This window comes from Lepidothrix coronata, unplaced genomic scaffold (assembly GCF_001604755.1).
Source record: "Lepidothrix coronata isolate B3197 unplaced genomic scaffold, Lepidothrix_coronata-1.0 Scaffold183, whole genome shotgun sequence".
NCBI classification, from domain to species: Eukaryota; Metazoa; Chordata; class Aves; order Passeriformes; family Pipridae; genus Lepidothrix; species Lepidothrix coronata.
The window spans coordinates 1,810,491-1,830,755 of NW_016690363.1; the positions used below are offsets into that span (position 1 = coordinate 1,810,491).

The 20,265-nt window shown below is 37.8% G+C and overlaps 1 protein-coding gene across 7 annotated transcripts in view; it reads left to right on the forward strand.

Annotated features, from left to right (window-relative positions):
- DCAF6 (DDB1 and CUL4 associated factor 6) overlaps positions 1-20,265 on the forward strand; it is an 81,666-nt gene that overhangs the window by 7,320 nt on the left and 54,081 nt on the right. For all 7 annotated transcript variants that reach the window (XM_017830727.1, XM_017830728.1, XM_017830729.1 and 4 more), the window contains exons 2-4: positions 8,333-8,394; positions 14,691-14,783; positions 18,278-18,463. In XM_017830727.1, coding sequence (XP_017686216.1) covers positions 8,333-8,394; positions 14,691-14,783; positions 18,278-18,463 — 341 coding nt within the window. The remainder of the gene's footprint in view (positions 1-8,332; positions 8,395-14,690; positions 14,784-18,277; positions 18,464-20,265) is intronic.

Genomic DNA, 20,265 nt, shown 5'->3' on the forward strand with positions numbered 1-20,265 from the left:
AGGATGAGGCAGTGATGTGAGAGATCCTTTAGATCTCTTTCTTTTATTTATTTATTTTAATACCGCCTCCCACCCAGTATCCTTCTTCCAGTTGGATTGCTTCCATTAACTGCATTAGGGTAGGCCATTAAACAAATCTGTGTTCGGTCTCTTTTAAGTTGTTGCACTGCAATACTATGAGTTCTTGTGTCTTTGCATGTGATTTCTGATCTTCTATCCTTGAATGTCCCCAAAATAGTCTGGTGGGATATAACTGATCATGTATCAAGAACCTGTTGACACTTGAGACTAGTCCTGTCCCAGCAGTAAGGAAAAAGATCAGTCCAGACACAAAGTGGGCCAGCCTTCAAACAAAGGTCGATTTTTCACAGTTTAAGTGCAAGTCTTACTGTTTTCATGTCTTTGGGGCTTAGTGAGTTGCTGATTCAGACATGTCCCAGATGCTTTAGCGTGTGTTGAATCGTTAAATATTGAACGCGAGTATCGTGAGTCTGATCTGCGTCACAGCAGTGAATTTTAATATCCCCCCTTTTCCCTCGTTTTGTTCTGCAAGGATTTGCGGCCTTTCCTCTGGGGAAGTTGAATGTGTCATTAATGCTGACTGCTCTCTACTTAGTAGATATCATGAGTTAGATGAGGATCTATCCTTCTCTTCCCTGTGAACTGAATGTGTTCAGAATCATTAGTGACGTTTATTCAACACTTACTAAATTATGAACCTTCACTGATATAGAAATTAAAACCTTTATATCTAAAACCAACACAGAAATTAAACCATTAAACCAAACCCACCTCTCTACTTAGGTTACATGGCTTTGTTTTTACTGGTATTGTGATGTGTTCCTGTTATTTACCTTTCCCTGGAAATGAGGAAAAATGTGGTTCCTTTTCAATTTCTTTTTATTTTAGAAACACTGTTATGTCCTGAAAACTCTCTTCAGTGGAAAAGGAGTCCCTTGGGTTAAACAATAGGGTTATTTTGTCATCTAGGATGTTTAAGGCAACAAGCAGTGTAATTTTTAAGAACAAGGGGTTTTTTTTTCCTATTTGTTTTTAAATGCTCAATGATAATTTAACCTATGTCACAGTGTTAACTTAATAGTTATCTACCAGCAAGACTCAGCTTTCTACTTGACCTCAACTTTTGACATCATCTGTCTTCTTCAAACTGTAATCCTGGGCAAATTCCAAGTGTTTACACTTGGAATCTTACGGGGTTATGACCTGTATCTGTTGTGGTACCTAAATCTCTATTTATAATTTCTCATGTTCCCCCAAACCCAGCAGTGTGCAGTGCCTGTAGTACTCAGGATTGAATGGTATGTTTAATTAGGTAGGTGTGCAGAATGGTAAATGCTTTAAGTCAGTTCCCTGTGTCCAGGTTCTCGTTTTCACTGGGACACCCTTGTGGGAAAGGCAGGCCCTGCTTGGTTTTTTTTGCTAGAAGACATGTCTCTTTAGATACCTTGGTAAGCTCCTGTATAATCACTTAATCTGTTTAAAAATGAGTATCCAGTGAGCTTAAACAACTTTAAATAGTAGGCTTTTGTTTATCCCAGAACCTTTGTCCAAAATTGGTGTGAGTGGTCCTGGTGGCTGACCGGGAGGATCAGCAGCCTCTCCCGGACACTTGGAGGTAATGGAAGCACTGGCAGCAGTACTGGACACACACCTCTTCAGCCTGGACATGCCTGCTAGGAATGTGCTCCTCTTAAAAGCAGATTCCAGTAATTTTTCCTTCTGCTATGATTTTCCACGCCCCAGGACTCGTTTTGTGTGAGAGTTCACAGGCGACAGATCGCGGTTCTGCCGTGAGCGGTTCAGACTTTTGTGCTGGGGCAGAACAATCCCCCTGTTCCAGCTCCTTGGAATCATCTTCTCTTGCTGGAAAGTGGAGCTCCTAATTAACCTGGGGTGTTACACAGATAGGTAGTGCTTGAGAACACGTACCTGATGGGTGTTTCCCAGCATTTTAAGGATTGTCTGGGTTACTACGTTGATATCATTTTTATAAGAAAATATTCCACATACATTGCTGTTCCACGTAACAGTTTCAGATGAAGACTTTTCAAAGTCAACAAAAAGAATTTCCAAAAACATGTTGAAACCTACAGTAATGCTCTTTACTCTGACTTGCAACATTCTGCATAATATTCCTTTTTTGCCTTCAGTTAGTGGAAGCCTCCTTTGATTCTTTTGATGAGAAGAAAGCAGGGCTCAAGTGTATTTTTCTTGATATGATGACTCTTGTTCTGTGTTGCCATCTGTTTCAGAATTTTGAGGTGTTTCCTTGGGAGACATATTTTAGTGCTGGTGGAGAAAACAGAAGAAACCTTTTGCATGTGGTTAACCCTGGATCCAGTTAATCACTTGAGCTGTTTCAGGTAGTTTTGTGTTGAGAAGTGTAAGGTGGTACGTGTTATCTTTTTGCCTTTGGTTGTCTTTTACATAGATACAGCTTCTCTTTGTTTTATCACATGAATAATGAATTTTGTCCTCTGCTCTGTAGAAATTAGAAATATTCGTGACATAATATAAAAATTTCAAGTACCTTTTATCTCAGTGAGCCGTTTGTATATGATCATTGGACTACTTTAAGGGATCCAGTAAATATCAAAATTGCTGAAAACTGGCATTTTTTTCTCCTGTTGCAAAACCACACCTGTTTTACCTTCTGCTCAGCTGCAATCTGTGGCAGGAACAATACAGAAGAATTTACTATGGGCAGTGTGAGGGGGCAGGAGAGCTGTCAGAATATGGTGTACTTGTGAATGAAATCCACTTAGCACTAGTCAGCACAGCACACTCACCTGACAACTAGTGCTTGGAAAGAACAGATAAAATGCCTCCTTTGAGACAGGGAGTTGTACTTTATGCCACATTTTTGTCACTGAGAACACATTAAACAATTGATATTAATACAGTTGGATTTTAAGTGTTGAGTATCTTTCGGGCATGATAAAACATGGTAAATATCAAACAGAAATTAAACACATTGGTTTAAAGCTCAAATGCTTGTAGCTTGTAGCATTGGAGTTTTGGAGCCCAATGGGAACTTATATTCAAGAGTGAACACTCTTGATATCTGAAATGTGTTTGCAACTTAATTACAGCCTTTGCCACAAATGCAAACAAATCTTATCTGATGTTACAGCAGAAGCAAACCTAAGCAGGAGTATTTTTCAAAATGCTTTTTAATTACCCTAAAATGTATAAAACATTGCTGAGCTGCTTTTTTTTTTTGTGGGTTTTAATTGAGGTCAAATTTTGTATCAATATATTCACCATGAGATATTACAGGCTTGCTGGATTGTAATTGAGGGCATAGCATCCCATCTTCTGTAGTTTCTGTCTTAGTGTTGAGAGCTGAAGGTTTTGTGTTTCTTAACACATAAAGCTCATTCCTTAAGCCTGTCTTAGGATTTGAGTTACCAGCTTGATTAACACCAAGTTGTTTGATGCTGGGTGTTTAGTAGCAAAGCTCTTACGTATTAAAATGGTAAGTCTCTTCTGAGACACTAAAATATCTTGTGTTTTCTCTGTAGTGTTCAAACTTTCAGACTGTGTGATGTATCATTAAGAGCAGAGAAAAAATCAGGTTAACCTGTTTTGAACTTAAACCATAGTAAAGTAGTTGTTCATAGTCACTTGAAAGGTATTCTTTTAAACATTGGTAGAGCCAGGATTTATAATTTTTTGGCATTTATACAGTAGTACAGAACAATAAAGAAATATAACTCAGGGCCTTGTTCAAAGGACTGGAGGTCACACCGATGGATTTGGTTTCTGGTAGCACTGCTGGTTCACTCTTTCCTTTGATAAATTGCTTCAGTTTCCTGTGTCACAGTTTGAGTGACTATAAAATGGGGCCACTGTCAGCCCATACAGCTGACAAATTATTTTCAGGATTTTAATTCATCTTCAAGATTTTTAACGTACCTCGATGAAAGTTAATTCGGTGCATATTGTGTGTAGTCCTGCTTACTGTGTGGTAGATGGAGAATTCTGGTTGTTGAAAAAACAGCCTGTTGAGGTGTGGATCAGAAGTTATATTGGATAACGATGTAGAGTTTGAGCAAAATAAACTGTATACAGAAGAACTGGACTTGCCATCTTTTCGTGGAGTTACTTCAGAAACCCGTAAACTCTACCCTGAAAAATCAGGAGTGGTTTTGAAATGCACTTAGAGTGCAAGATAACATGTGCTCTGCATTGGGAACAGATGCTGGCTCCATTTCAGTTTTAAACTAGGGCATTCCAAATGTCACAGCAAGCCAGCACTGAGGGACTTGGCCTTGGAAAGAGCCAGCTTGATATAAATGAGTGTTCATTTGATAAATGGGATCTATTACTGAATAAGGGTTGTCTTTTAGCGTCTCATGCCACGGTGGTGCTGCTTTGGATCAAAGTGTAGTTGTATTTCTGTAGAGCACAAATGTACTTTAAAGCTAAACCTTCATCGTGGAATGATCTGTACTTCTTCAGTGGGATATTCCGGAGCACAGTTTTAAATATAAGAAGGTTTTACATGCTTAAAGCATTTAACTTCTCTGCTGTCATCAGTTCTGAAGCAGCTTTGACTCAAAGTTGCTTACAAAAGAAAGGCATGTGTACCTCTGCCAAAATAGCCATGTAGAAAGCACCTGATCAGCGATTCCTGAACTGAGGATTGTGACCTAAATGGTGCCATAAGGATGGTGAGCCGGGAATACAAGGGACACTGTGGTATTTTGGTGTTGCTCCCTGAAGCGAGATTAGAGCTGTGAATGCTTCCAAACACCCAAGTTAGGTAATTCTCCAGATGGGAGCAGCAAGGCAGCCTTTTGGTTTGACCTTGTGTGTGCAGTGGATGTTTTGTAGCAATAAAGTTACAAGGAAGCAGCTGCAGTTTCTCTTTTGCTCGCTTTTCCATCTTTAAATTCATATTATGAATGACTCAAGGTGGTGCTTCTTTCACAAATAGAACATGGCCTTGGAAATGGTCCTCTAGTCTCTAGATCAATATATACTAAAAAAAAATTACTGTATTGAGGGTTTCACTGTACCTTGAGGCTTCAGCAGTGCATAATGTTTGGTGAAAATGGGTAGATGGATAAAAACTGAAAGTATTATTGATCGTTCTACTGAGAGTGGTACTGGACCTTGAGGCTTCAGCTGGTGCACAATGTCTAGTGAAAATGGGTGGGTGGAGCATTAGCTTGATAGCTTTCCAAATTTCAGCTTTGTAAACACTTCACAGGGGGCTCATCATTGCCATTTGAAATTTAAGAGGGCTTTTTTTGGTTTGTTTTATCGGATTCTTGTCCGTAGCTTTACCTGAGCAGTTTCAGAGCAAACCCCATGTGTGCTCCACTGTCCAGTGAGATAATCTTGGTGATGACACCTTGATCACTTGATCCCTGTCTTAGAGAGGCCCTATTTGAATATAGGAAACGATATATTGAAACACCCTCACAGAAATAAATGATTCTGTTTCTAGTGGCAGTTCTTAGTTAAGGGGACAGAGAAATAGTTTCTGGCTCTCACAAGAGCCTGCACACAGTATTGGGTGGTGAAAAACCAAAACATGACACAGGTCTTGATGCTGATTTTGAAAGAAAAAAGTACTCTCTGGGGTTTTGTCAAAGACTGGGGTCTCCTCCATCATCGTAGTTCAAAGGGGAGCCAGGAGGGCTCAGGTGTCCATGGGATTAATGGGAATGAGAGTTAAGGATTGTGAAGATTCTCGTCACCTGTGAGAGCAGAGTTCTTGGCAGTCCTTTGACTGTTAGAACATCCAACAATAACAGTTGTGATGCACCTGAAGAATAAAACAAAACAACCCAGAAAGGATTGTTTTTTTTTTTTTTTTTTACTGCGATAAAAATGGGTCAGTGACAAAAATAATCAAGTGAAAAGTACTCTAGTACTTATTGCTGAGCTTTGTTAGCAAACCAGTGAACCTGTGGAAGTCATTGCTGAAGTACAAGGAACACAAATTCACTGACTTTACTCAGCTTTTAACAACAGCAAATGCAGAGGCAATATTTTCTTCAGGTCAGTTTATTAGAGTACTTCAGTTTTTTCTTTCAGAAAAAACCCCACCACTTAGAATCCGGTGGTTCTAGTTTTAAGTGATAAGACAAATTAGAAACAATCCATTCAGTTGTCTTATGGTGTTTAGTACTTAATCAAATAGGTTTTTGGAGGCAAAACATTTTAACTGTTTTCTCCCTTGCCCCCTCTTTACTTTAGGGAATAAGGAAACCATAAGTGTTGTAGTTTTGCTTGTATTTAGTTCCTTCCTTGAAACAGTATTTAGATAGATAGTGATCAAATGATAAAAAACTAATCACATATGTAACAACTAACATATGCTAGCACGTGCAATCCCAACATATGTTTTTAGTGTTTTTAAAATGGGCAAGTGTTAAATATATGAGACACCTTATGTCTGCATCTCAAGTTAAACATTTACTGAAACTTGTATAAGTACAGTGTCCTTATTAAGACCAAAAAATCCTAATCTAACAATGAGAGCAAGTCAGTTCATATCTAATTTTGTCAACAGACTCCTCTAAGGAAATTAAAATTGCCATTGAAGATGGGATTGGAACACAGCTGTTGCTTCTTACTTGCTGGTTTAAGTGGTTTGGATTAAGACCAGGAGAGAAGAGTCTGTTGCTCTGCTTGTTTTTAAAAATTGTTTAGTGATCTTTAGTGTGTGTGTCCAGAGCATTCTGAGCAAGCACAATGCACATGCAGATCTGTGATATGCAGTGCCCAAGAATCACCCACTGCTGTCAAAATTTTTTGTCCTGCAACTGGAAGTGTGATGGGACTGGCAAGCACTGGATTTTTGTGTTGGCCTGTGGAGTATGCCTTTCTTAATGAAGTTGTGCTTTTGGGGGTCATGTCTTACTGTATTTTGCTTTACGGTAGCAGCCCAGCAGCAAATTGTTGGGTTTCTGTCATGCAGAGTGAGATATAAGGATGCAGCAGGTGATATTTCCCACCTCTGTATTCACACTTACTTACAAACAAGTGAAATCAAATTAGCCTGAAAACAGAAATCTTCATTAAAAATACAGAAATCATTCTGTGATTCGTACAAATAATAGGATTTAACTGAAAGGTGGAAAACCCAACCATTAAGAACCTATGGTCAAATCTGTTCCTCCAGGGAAAAAAGAATGGATAAAGAAAGAATAGTGAACTAGAATCACAGAATGGTTTGGATTGGAAGGGACCTTAAAGATAATCTAAATCCAATCTCCCTGCCATGAGCAGGGACACCTTCCACTAGACCAGGTTGCTCCAAGCCCCATCCAACCTGGTCTGGGACATTTCCAGGGATGGGGCAGCCACAGCTTCTCTGGACAGCCTGTGCCTGGGCCTCCCCACCCTGACAGACAAGAATTTCTTCCTAATATCTAATCTAAACCTGTTCTCTTTCAATTTAAAGCCATTCCCCCTTGTCCTGTCGCTACATGCCCTTGTAGTTCTTTTCCTGATTTGGTTGTTTCTTCAAAGGGAGGTCAGTTTTGAGTGAATTCCATAGTTTCATATTTGAAAACAATGCAGCCAAGCATAGATCTACAATCTGATATTTTTACCTGGAATTTTGTTCTGACAGTTGTACAAACACAGAGAAAAAAAGTTGGTGATCCTTGAGTTTAAATGCTTTTAGGATTCAAGTAAAAATATCAGGTTCATCAGTATTTCTGAAAGTGCTTTCAAGGGAATATTAGGTTCATTATAACCTGCTTTCATGGAATGGGGGCACTCTGAATTAAATGAAAGCTGTGTGCTTAAACATCTAGTTCAGGAAAAGACCACATTTTTGTCAATATACTTTATTTTTCCCTCTTCATGTGTTTTGTACAATGGTGCTTTTAAGTGCAGTGGTAAATCAGTTTGTATATGGGGAATAAGTACATAAATTTCTGGGGACCTTGCCTTATTCAATATGCATTTATAGATTTCTTGTTTCCCCTTCATTTCTTCCTCTCACATTACCTTTCCAAAAGTTTCCACTGTGTTTTATCCCTTAAATATATGGGAATGTTACTGGTCTTAAATGTTACTTTTCCAAATGCAACGTTAATAACAAAATTGAAGCTGGGTTTTCTCTAGTTGAAGAGGAGATGTAGATTTGTAGGCAATGTTTGGAAGATCACCTTTCAGTTCTTTACTGAAATAACAATACCACATGAATTGTTTCAAGATTTACATTTATATTCTAGTTCTTTATTTTTAGGTTTTAAGCTGTGAGTGCTCATTAGCAGGGTCTTAATTACTTCTTCAGTGTTATTGTTTTTTAAAAGTAATTAATTGGTGTTTTTCTTTACAGGGAGAAGAGAATTCATCCAAAGATTAAAACTTGAAGCAACCTTGAATGTGCATGATGGATGTGTAAGTCACCTGTCGCTTTTTTCTTTGTTGAAAGACGTTAAATTTTGATTTTGTTGCCATGGTAATAGTTCCTTAACTTAAAAATTCAAATACTATGCATTAAAGCTGAGGAGGACAACTCTGTTTGCTGAGACCTATATCTGAATTCTCTAGGTATTTGTTTCTTAAACATCTGACACTTTATCTTTGAACCAAAGTATCTGATCCTTGTCTGTGTCTAGCACTGAATGAATTAATACCCAGTGCCAGTAAAACACATTCGTGCCTTTTCAGTTAGGACTCATGTTAAAAGGTATTTTTAGCAGTTTCTTGCTATGTTGATATATTTTGTATTAGTGTTTTGAGTGTTTATTCTCCAAGTCTAAAAAGCAAATGATCAAGTGCTACATGCTTAGTTAAAGAGAAAATGAAAACAAAACCAAGCCTCCCCTGAAAGGCAATACCATAACTCGAAATATTGTTTATTTGAGTACTTAATTATTGAAAGTGGTCCAAATATTTTAAATCATATTCTTTAAAATAAAAGGTTTCACTTAAACTAGGTAGAGGGCAAAGAGGTTGCCATGTTACCTTTGATGAATAGAGCAGAAATTCATGACTCTCTAAGTCTTTGTTGTACAAGATATAGGAAAAGTGAAAGTATGCTGTAAAAAAAAAAAAAGAAAATTTAAGGGTAACTTTCATAGTTTACCATCTTTATTTCTAAAGCTATTCAAATGTAAGGATTATTTTAGCTTGAGTTGCTTGCACCTATAGTTTACAATTAAGGAGTGTTATAATTGCTAACTGACACAGGAGTAGTTTTAAAGAAAAAGTGTTGTTAACGGATGTTAACAACATCCTTCTTGAGATCAGAAGGATGGTTTGGATGTGCCTATATTTTTGAGAGACTAGAGAGACTGGAGAAGGCAAGGATTAGAATTGCTGTGCATAAAATGTCAGCTACTTCTCCTGTACTGGCTACCACTGTAAGTTTAATGTTCTGGTACAGATGGTATTGATGTAATGAAACAAATGCATTGATTTCTCTTTTTTTTTTTTCTTTCAAGAAATGTTATAAAAATGATGTAAGGTCTCTTCCAACCCAAACCATTCTAGGAATCTATATGTAGAAAGTTATATGTCAATTTTTTATATTCAAGATTGTAACAGTGATTTTTTTACTTTACAATTTCTCTTCTGGTAATTTTTCTTCTCTTCAAATACTTAAGATGAAATTTTTCAAGTTTCTCTTCCTGAAATTGATTGGGTTTTTTATTTTTTTTTCTAAGTTGTCTTGTAAAAATAGTATTTTTTTCCTCTAAAAACAGAAGACAGGAAAATAGTGTTGCTTCACTACCTGTTAAAAGTGGAGTGACTGATCTAAATTTTAATTTACATCTGTTTCATGTAATGGAAATTGCAGATTTGGTGTTGGCTATTTGGTGTTTCTTGGATCCATCTGGTGGATATGTATTTGAAAGCTACTTTTGATTTGATTGTCCTGGCTTTTAAAAAATGCTTTAACATGTGGCTTAACTTAATTGTTTCCACGGAAGGAAAATGTTTTAATTGCGAATTTACAGCATCATGTGCAGGTGTTTAAAATACTGCTATGGTTTGAAAAAAATGTCTCTAGAAGGTGAATTTGCTCAGAACCCTTCACCTTTAAAGAATGGGGTATTGGGAGTTCTGATGTCCTTTACTGTGTGGTCTTTTGTGAGGAATAATCTTGTATGGCCAACAACCACTCAGTGTAATTTCTTACTGTTTGCTTAAAAAGCATCTGTGAAATAAAAGTCAATGATATTACAATGCTCTTACTGATTAAAGTCATTATACAATCAATGGTAATTAGGGTCTTTTATTTTTTTTATTTCCCACAACTGCTGAGTCAGTATGCATTTCAAATGTGGGGAATAAATACCATATTGTCTTATTAAGGGTGTTCCTGGATTTGGGTTTTTTGGGGTGGTTGGGGTTTTTATGAGGGTTGGATGGCAGGGGTTTGTGGGTTGGTTTTGGTTGCTGTTTGTTTGTTTGGATGGGTTTTTTAGGAACTTTTGCATTGTTCTGTTGGATAAGTCATGACTTATATTTTCTATATAAAGCACGCTGTATAATTGGACAAGGTGGACAACTTACTTAAGGCAAGGAATTTTTTTACTAATTGAGGATAAAAGCCCAGATTCCTACCTGCCATTTGGTCTCTTGTTACACTAAAGAGAGATCTGATGGGAAATACAACAGTATAGTCACACTCAGGTGGGGATATCTGTGAAGAAGGGACTAGTTGTTGGAATTACTTCAAGTATACTTGCTCTTGTAGCACTAATATTACCACAGCACCTTCTTGTTTGAGGTGTATTTTCATCTCAGAGTTTAGGTACCATTATCTTTGAAACAGTCCAGTTTTCCACTTGGTTTGAAGTCACAGTTCCTAGCAGCAGCATGTGAGGTAATTGAATTACTCTACTGGTGTCTGCTTGTAACCTTACCATCCTGCCAGGGCATGATTTCCCTCTTTCAACAGGATTCACATTGTCAAATTCAGTGAAGTCATATGTGTGCCAGAAGTTGCCATTTTCTAAGCTCTGAAGGGAGCTTAAGGTGATGAGGGAACATATGGAGTTACGTGAGCTGTTTTCTTCATGAAGTAATTAAATCCAAAGGAGAAACATTAAAAGCCAATCAATTTGGACCACCAACAACGAAGCCTGAGGAAAGTAGAGGATAAAGCAACTCTGAACCATATTGAATTGCATTAAAAATATGGCTTATTTTCTTCCTGTTTTGGCCCTTTGAAAGCTGAGGAAGGTAGAGATACAGAATGTAGATGGAGCCTTTGACATGATCAAATACTACATTTTTAAAGTAAAGAGGATTACCTGGAAGAATAATTTTTCATTTCTTTGTATAGACATTTAGACCAGTAGCAAACAAGCATTCTTTGTGGCACACGTCTCCTTCAGGATGGCACTTGGGAGCAGGTCATTTTTAGATGTAGTCCTCAAAGCTATGCTCGAATTAGTACAGGAAGTTTGTGTATTGTTAGAATGTGCAGTTTTTACCTTGTCCTCCACAGATGAAAAGCACTGCCTTTTCCACCCCTTTCCTTGCTTGGGAGATCTTCCTGGTGTTCTGAATATCTACAGTCATTTTTATTTCCTTTCCTCTATTTCTTGTATTCCGTTAATTCATCCTGTTCACAAAAGAGTTGATTCTCCTGCCGCTTGGCGTAGAAGTGAGGACTTTGCTTTTTCAGTTTTTTTAAGATTGGCTGCACTGCCTCCTGCATTGTCTTTGATAGTAAATTTGTGTTTGATTAATTGACTAATGAATCAAAAGTGCCCAGTGCAAGGCTAGATGAGTGACAAATTGAATTAGATACAATTAATAATGTGGAATACTTAATAGAAAAAAGCTAATTACACACACTTTGACTTTTCTTACCTTGTTAGTAACTGTCTGCCATTTGTGATTAATCTATCCTTTCTTTTGGCTCTAACACCTTTTCCCAAGAATTCCAAACCCTTGGTGGAGTTACTGTTACATTATGCTTTTAGTTGGGTGTTAAGTGGCTGTGAAGGCAGCACATCTGTAGCTTTTCTACAGGGTTTTGAAACACAGACCAATTTTCTAGCTAGTCCTCATTTTAGAGGATATTTTAAAAGTGGGTTTGCTACCAGTGGAATGAGATGAGAACTTTTATTTATCTGCTTTTATTGAGCATCTCTTTTTAGTGATCCTTGTGCCATTTTATTTGGGTTATTCAGAGCTGGTCAATAGGTTGTCCTGAGCACTGTGTGTATTGACTGATCACTTATTGGAAAGTCAGTGTTGTCTGGAAAAAAAGATCAAGCTTATCCCACTGAGAGCCTTTGTTATTTTTTGGCTTATTTATGGACAGCAATATCAAGAAGGTGACTGGGTACAGAATAAAAAGCCTGTTTAGTTATAGACCTCTAGTACACATCCGGTTGTGTCATCTCACTTCAAGATTTTTTTTGAACCAACTTTGGCCTGGGTAGAGTGTGTTGAAATTGCTCCACTGAGGCAATCAGTGCAAAGAAATTGGAATTTAAAAGGAGAATGATTGATGTCTTGAGTAGGCTTGTGATGCTACAATTTATATAATCTTGTCTCCCCTTTGCATCTTCAATGCTTTCTCTGCTTTCCTGTCCTTCTGATTTTGATTTTGTACATAAATATACACATCCACCCCCTCAATTTGTTTAATTCCTTTGCTAACTCTTCTTTCTCACATCGTGTTTTTAATTCTTTTTGGTAGCTTCCTCGGTTTTTTCAGTATTTTGTTTTGGTTTCTATTCCTGTATTCCTATATTAGCATTTTGGATTCTTTAGGGCAATGATAACATTTTTCTGCCTGAAGGGAAATGTAGATGAAAACAAACATTCTTGGGTTTAGTGCTTGCTCTAGCTGTAGTAGTGTGCTATGTTTGACAACATTTTCAGAGCACAGTCGCTGTCAGGACAGGTTATTTCAATGGCAGATGGTTCTGGGGGCTGGTTGAATGAGTGGTTCTTGGTGATTGACAGCCAGAGTTATAAGATCATAAAAGTGGCCATGCAAGATCACACCAATGCTCAGTTGAGCCCAATAACTTGGCCCTGAGAGTGGCCAGTACATATTTTTGAAGAAAGTTGAGACAGGGGAAGCAGACAGTGCTTGATGGGTATTTTAGAGAACACATCAGACTTTAATGGATAGATGGAAGTAAAGACAGTGCATGCTTGTTTCTGATAATTTTTCATTTTTCTTTGATAAATATGTATATTCTTCCACTTCTGATGTTTAGAACGTTCCATGACAATGATTTCCAGTTTCATTAAAATGCCAAGTGTGTCATGTGATGGTTTAATTTAAGGCCTTCCATTCCTAATTTCCACAGAAAATTATTTCTTACTTTTTCCCTGTCAGTCAGGATTTCATAAGCATCAGGGTAGTACAAATTATTTTATTCTTGCAATAAAAGTTGTTAGATATCTCTGAGCACCCTGGTAACTCTTCATCACAATTTCTCTTTTCGAATGGGCACTAAATAGAAAAGGAGAATATGGGAGCAGGACATGAACCAAAACTGGATAGTGTGGAAGACATGGAATTGCCATGCATGGATGTATACTCTGACAGAATAGTGTTTGCTTTTGTGTGCATTGCCTAATGAGTCCTAACAATATTTGACTGCTGCTGAGAGCTAACTCTTGTAACACAAAGGTCTCTCCTAAAGTTCCTAGACTTGAGTGTATCAAGGTGTTCTCCATATGATCCACCTGAAACAGCTAACTCTGGTTGTGCAACTAACCCCAACTAAGCTTGCAATTAAAGCAGTAGCTAAAATGGGTGTATTTATTTTAAACAAAAATTGGTTTTGTTTTTTGGGGGGCTCAGAATGAAACATTTGAATTAAAAAAAAAAACAAACGAGCAAAACCAAAAAGAAAAAGGATTTAGAACAAAGTTCTTTTTTATTAATTTTATAATCCATTCTGATTCATCATACTAAGGCAGTTGTTCTGCCAACAGAATACAGCCAGCAGAAAATGATGATGGCTGCAGTTTGGCACTTGAAGGTATTTTAGAGGCTACTTGAAATAATAATGGTCATGCATGCAGTCCTTGGTGCTTGTGCATGAGCTGCTGCTTGGAGGATACTTTCTGAGCTTCCTGGACTTTGAGTGCTTTCACAGCTTTATTTCAATGACACCTTATAAAGCACAGGCTTGTGAAAAGGAGAATTGATAAGGAAATATATTGTAAAGCTCTTCCAATAAGATTCTGTACCTCCCTGTAGGATTCTTCTTTCCCAGCATACTCTTACTTTTCAAAAGGGATCTGGGATGGATGCTGCTTTTCCCTGAGAAAGTGTGGTCAGTGAAAAGTGCACAAAGCAATGGATGGTCAGAATTTGGATATGGTGAAGCCACAATAAAGATTGTGATGCCCTCCAGATCAAATTTGGAGAACTCTATGGAGTAGATTTGGTACATTAAAGCACCTGAATGTGTAAAATTGTGGCTACTGAGGCCCTTGTGGGAAGGCTTAATTTACCTGATGAACTCTTGAGAAGCAGAGGGAGTAATTGAGATGCCTTATCAATTTGTTTTAAAAAACACAGATTTTTTTTTTGTTTTGTTTTTTGTTTTTTTTTTTTTGGTGCTAGCTACTTAGAAATGACATCATTTCATTTGAATTTCTTAACTCCTATTTCTGTAGTGTTGGGTGAATATAGATGTTTTAATACAGGGAAAATTGAATTGCTCTATGCCTAAACAAGTTTTTTTTAATTCATGCAGGTGAATACAATTTGTTGGAACGACACAGGAGAATATATTTTATCTGGCTCAGATGACACCAACCTGGTAATTAGTAATCCCTACAGCAGAAAGGTAGGTTTGTTTCTGGATACTTGCTAATTTTAAAATAAAGTGTAAGTTATTATTTTTCAGCATATTAAAGTTCTTTTTCAATATATTGGTTTTCAGATATTAATTATCATCTGACAGAGATAATATCATGCACTTCACAGCATTTATAAATGGGAATAGAACCCCACAGTGCTTTAAAACCTTAGTACTCTAATCCCTTGCGACATAGGTATTATCCCATTTTACGGTACGTGGTCTGGCACAAAGGGAACATGGTCTCACAGCAGATTAGTGTCAGGACTATAAATAGGATTCAGTAATTCCTGTGAAATCTTATCGTCAGATAAATTGTTTTCCTTTCACTTTCGTTTTAAAATATTGTGTTGGCCTTTGCTCTGTGTAATGTACTGAGTTGGTGTCGTTGAGGTGTCAATCTTGATTCAAATGGTTCACTCCCACTTGAAATGACATTGCCTTGTGTGTACCTGTGTGTGGATGCAGCAGAATTTGTACTGATACAAGGGAAGGAGGTTTGTGAAGCAGAAGGTGCTGTAGAGGTCTCTGCCTTTCCACTCCTCCACTCACAGGGGTTAAGATGCAGTTGGATGGTTTCCAGAAATGCCAGCTGGCATCCATCAGGTAGTAGCAGTGTCCCACACTTTGCTCTTTAAGGAACTGCTGTAGTTTGATGGAACAGATGCTCTGAACTCTCTGTCCTCTCTCCCGTGCTCGCTCAGAGGCTGAGAACTAAACCCTGAAGAGGTGATAAAAAAATTAAATGTGGTGAGAGAGCCAGAACGTGTGGCTGTGATGGTGGAAGAGAGTTTGAGTAGAAGATGATATTTTGCTTTCCTGAAGAGTTTTGGAGGGATAATTATAGTGATTTGGAGAGTTGCCTGTGCCTATAGATAAGGCCATTTTCCTCACTTCCCCAAATAAATCCATACCTTTCAAACTTCATCTCTTCCTTTCAACTCTTGGTGTCAGTCCGACAAAGTTCAGATCAGTGTCATTAGACTCAGATTTCTCTTGGTCTGGGAGTTCAGCTGAAGAAGAAAAGGTGTCTAAGACAGGTATGAAGTAGATGATGGATATATTCCAAAGTGAGTGGTGTTGGACAGATTTGCAGAGTAAGAATTTTTTGTGCAAGTAAAGGATGTTCAGTATTACTTATTGTTCAGGGTTTATTTTAATATCTCACTATCAGGTAGTTGCTACATTATTATCTTACTATATAATTATTGCATTAAAATGTTGTATTGTTTTAATAGATGCAGCAATTGAAGCTTTATGCTTTCATGGGACAATTTTGGGTTTTTTTCTCCATTGTGTACTACTGCTTTACTTAAGACTAATAAGAAATATAGGAGATGTCTTGTTTTCTTATTTTTTACAGTTAGCTGAGTTATTTATTTTACATAACTTCAGAGGAGGAGATAGATTTTTTTTTTAATTACTATTATTTTTTCCCCCCAATACATGCAAATGCAATTATAAAACAGCAGGTACTAGCAAGAAGACTTAATAATCAGTTTTGTTCCTGAAATATCTAGACATGGGATTTTTAATGACTGTTAGAGCTGTGTTAGCTGATTTTCTCTGGCTTGAATAACAGAATCAATACAGGAAAAGGGAGCAAATTGGTATTGGTATTAGAACTGTAGTGTAATCTGTCATCTTGGCAAATACCCTTATCACCATATTTTCTGTTATGAACTAGCTAGAGCAGCAAAAATAGACTTCAGCCATCAATGCAGTGTCCTGTGTTACAAAAATATCTAATTTAATAAGGAAGCATTTCACAGAATGGGCAAGGCTGGAAGGGACCACGGTGGGTCACCTGGTCCCACCTCCCTGCTCCAGCAGGGTCATCCCAGAGCACAGGGCACAGGGTTGTGTCCAGGCAGTTCTTGGGTATCTCCAGCGAGGGAGACTCCACACCCTCTCTGGGCAACCTGTTCCAGTGCTGGGTCACTGCACGGCAAGGAAGTTCTTCCTCATGTCCAGGTGGAACTTCCTGGGCATCAGTTCCTGCCCGTTCCTCTCGTGCCATTGCTGGACCCCCCCAAGCAGAGCCTGGTCCATCCCCTGCCCCCTCCTGCAGCCCCTGACAGACAGGGATGAGGTTCCCTCTCAGTTGTCTCTTCTTGAGGCTGAACAGGCCCAGCTCCCTCAGCCTTTCCTCACGAGAGAGTTGCTTCAGTCCCTTTATCATCTTTACCACGACAAAAATATTTATTTCATGGTAGCAACAGTGTGAAATCAGAGGTGGGATTGACTCCTGACATCTTTAGCTGTCATCTGAACTAGGATAACTTATGGACTTCTTGTTCTGAGTTGCTCTGATACAGAGTTCCTAATTTCTGTTGAATATGTGTTTTTTAAATGTTTTCAGTAAAATGCAGAGATCTGAACAAACCTTTATTTATTGAAATAAAATTAATGGATTATATTTCCTGAGTTTGATAATTATTTTTTTATTTTTAACACTAAGCCATGTGTACCATTCAGAATATGCAGATACACTGTTAATCTTTCTTTGTGTGAATTATTTAAGAGGTGGGAAATAGCACTTCTGAAATGTTAGGCATGAGCTATTACTAACAGAACAACTTCATTTGCATAATGTTTTCTTTGATTAAGTTAATTGAGTGGAAATTTGGAAGTAATTTTCATACTGTAAACAACTTGGGAAGTATTTTTTTCCCCTAATAGAAGTGGTGAAAAATGCAGTTTGGTTTAAGTGCTGCAGCTGGGGGAAATAAGGTAAGAATAGAACGTTCACTAGTGCACAGGAAAGCATATGGAGGGGTTTTTCAGTTTTGATAGTCTAATAAGAAGTATGTTAGGAAGTATAAAGGGTCACCACAAAGTGTTTAAAATCAGCTGTGATGGTGAAGTAAATCATGTGCTTCTCTGCTTGTACTGTAGATGAAAGACATTCACTGTGACCAAGTCTTGGTTATTGCCCTTTAATCATGTTCTTAAATGTTTATTTATTTATGGCTGGTTTCAAAACATCCTTCCCTGTAAACTTCAGTTCTTCTTTTCAGAGTGAGTTCATTTTATGAGTAACATCAATTTTTAAAGGCTATAAAGTTGGCTTGAATTACAATGCTTTATTCTTCTTGACCTACAATATTCCAGGTCTTCTAAATCTCTGCTCGTGGCCTATTGGCTGCACCATCACCCTGGACTAACGTTTCACTTCGAGAAACCCGATGTGATATATAACAAGCACTGCAAAAACAAAAGGTGGCACTTCCATTCCAGTCCTTTTATTTTGCAGACAACTTCGTGCAAGTGCCTAAGCGAATGTCTCTTGTGGAACCACTTTGTTCTTGGAAAAAATTCAGTGTAAAAACAGTTTCTCTGTTGCATTGCGCTGCAGGTCACTGGCAGCCTGTGCATAACTCATGTTTCAAAGTACCACACTCTGTGTTATTGTGCCATTCTTTATTTGCTCAGAAAACATCAGCCTGGTACAACCTTCCTTTTTTTTCTTCCTCCCTCAGGTTTTAACGACGATTCGCTCAGGACACAGGGCCAATATTTTCAGCGCAAAGTTCTTGCCGTGCACCAATGACAAACAGATTGTGTCCTGCTCTGGAGATGGAGTCATTTTTTACACCAATGTTGAACAAGATGCAGAGACCAACAGGCAATGCCAATACACCTGCCACTATGGAACCACCTATGAGGTACCTCTCACGAGTATATGATCATTTAAATGGGGAAAATACATATTTTCTTACGCTGTTGCCCAAGATTCTAACCAGAGCACTGAAAATTTTATTTCAGTGAGAATTATAGAACTTTTCTTCTTTCTTTTTTGAGGGTTTTTGTTTTTCCTTTTTTTCTTTTTTTTTTTTTCTCTTAGAGTAGGCTTTAACAAAGAAATGTGCTGTCTAAATTAAATGGAGGACTTCCCAGTTGTTAAGACACCCCTTTTTTTTGCAAATATGAATTCACCTTCACTGAATGAATGTGCTGCAGAGCAAAACCGATTTAAATTGTGTTGTGAATTTCTTCCTGAAGTAAGATGGGAGGTGGGAGCAATGGCGTTTGCATTTTTATTTTTATTCTTCCCCTCGTGCCCTCCCTCTTCTCTCCCCCCCGAACGTTTCAGCAGTTTAATGCCTTTTTCACAACTTAAATCCTTCTAAGAAATGCTTATTTCAGCATGTGTGAACAGCTTAGTCTGACAACTGTGTTTACAGTTTTAGATAATTTTTCTATTGTGTATTCTAGTTAACTCTTTAGCTGTAAGTTTAATGACAGTGTTTTCAATCCTCCCTTGGAAGTTTGGTTCATATAAACTAGGCAAGTGAAGGAGCAAAGTGTTAGTTAGCTTAGGAAGATAATAAGATTTATTGAGGGTTTTTTTAAATATTTGATCTATGTATTTTTTACAAGTAGCAAAATGTGCTGCTTGTAAAAGTTAGTGTGGTTAAAATAGGAAAAAATACTGCTATTTTCTTCTTAGGTTATAAATGTACCCCTTTTTTAATTATTTATTTGTTTGGGGTTTTTTAATACTTCCACAGTATACACACAGGGGGAAAATAATCCCAAATCCATCTCTTTTTTTAACTATTTAGCTCAGATTTCATAGCAAGTTGTTAGATCTCTTTCTTTGCATGTTACGTGAACAAAATATTTTAAAATCTCTGCTAAAAACATTTGGAGTGTATGAAAAAAGAAAGTGGTTGAGGTGCTGCCATAATTAATTTTTGATCATGTAGTAAAAGTATCCTTATGGTTGTAATTACACATGTTCCACTAAGGCCTTTTGTCAAAACACATCCTGTCTGCAGGGTCACTTTTCAGGTCAGTCGAGTGAACCCTGTGATATTTCCTCTGTTTCTGGGATTTGTGGTTTGGTTTGGTTTGGTTTTTTCCCTGGGTTTAATACAAAACTTTCAGTTTTGCAAAATGTGATTCCGGATCCCAGGCTCGCATCGCCTGCTGTTATTTTTGAGGTTTTTTTTTGATTGAGAAACTCCTGTTTCCTTTGAACACCATCAGCTCTCAGGGCCCCCAGCCAGAAGCCTGAAGTGCCTCTGTTCTCTCTGAGGTTGACTATATATAGCAGTCTGTGCTGCTCTGGGAACTGCCCTCGTCCATTGGGTGTTCTCTGCATCGGAAATAAAAACCTGCCTTTTCACAGCAACATCTGCACACTGAGATGCTGTTTCCTAAAGCTGAAATGTCCTTGTAGGGGAGGGTGTCTGCCAGGTCACTGTCACTTCCTGAGGAAATCAGAACTGAAAGCAGCTGCCAGTTGTGGTTGTGGGTGAGGAGAAGCAACAGAGACCAGAACTGGCCTGTCACAGGAGATGCAAAGATTGTCTCTTTGCAAGGTGTTGTTTGTCATCAGTGGTGATGGTGTGCACGCTGCAAGCTACTGAACCAGATGATAAATACAAATTTCGTGGATACAACAAGTTAAACTTGTCAAAACAAACCAGTAACAGTTTAAAAAATATTTTAGAAGAAATAT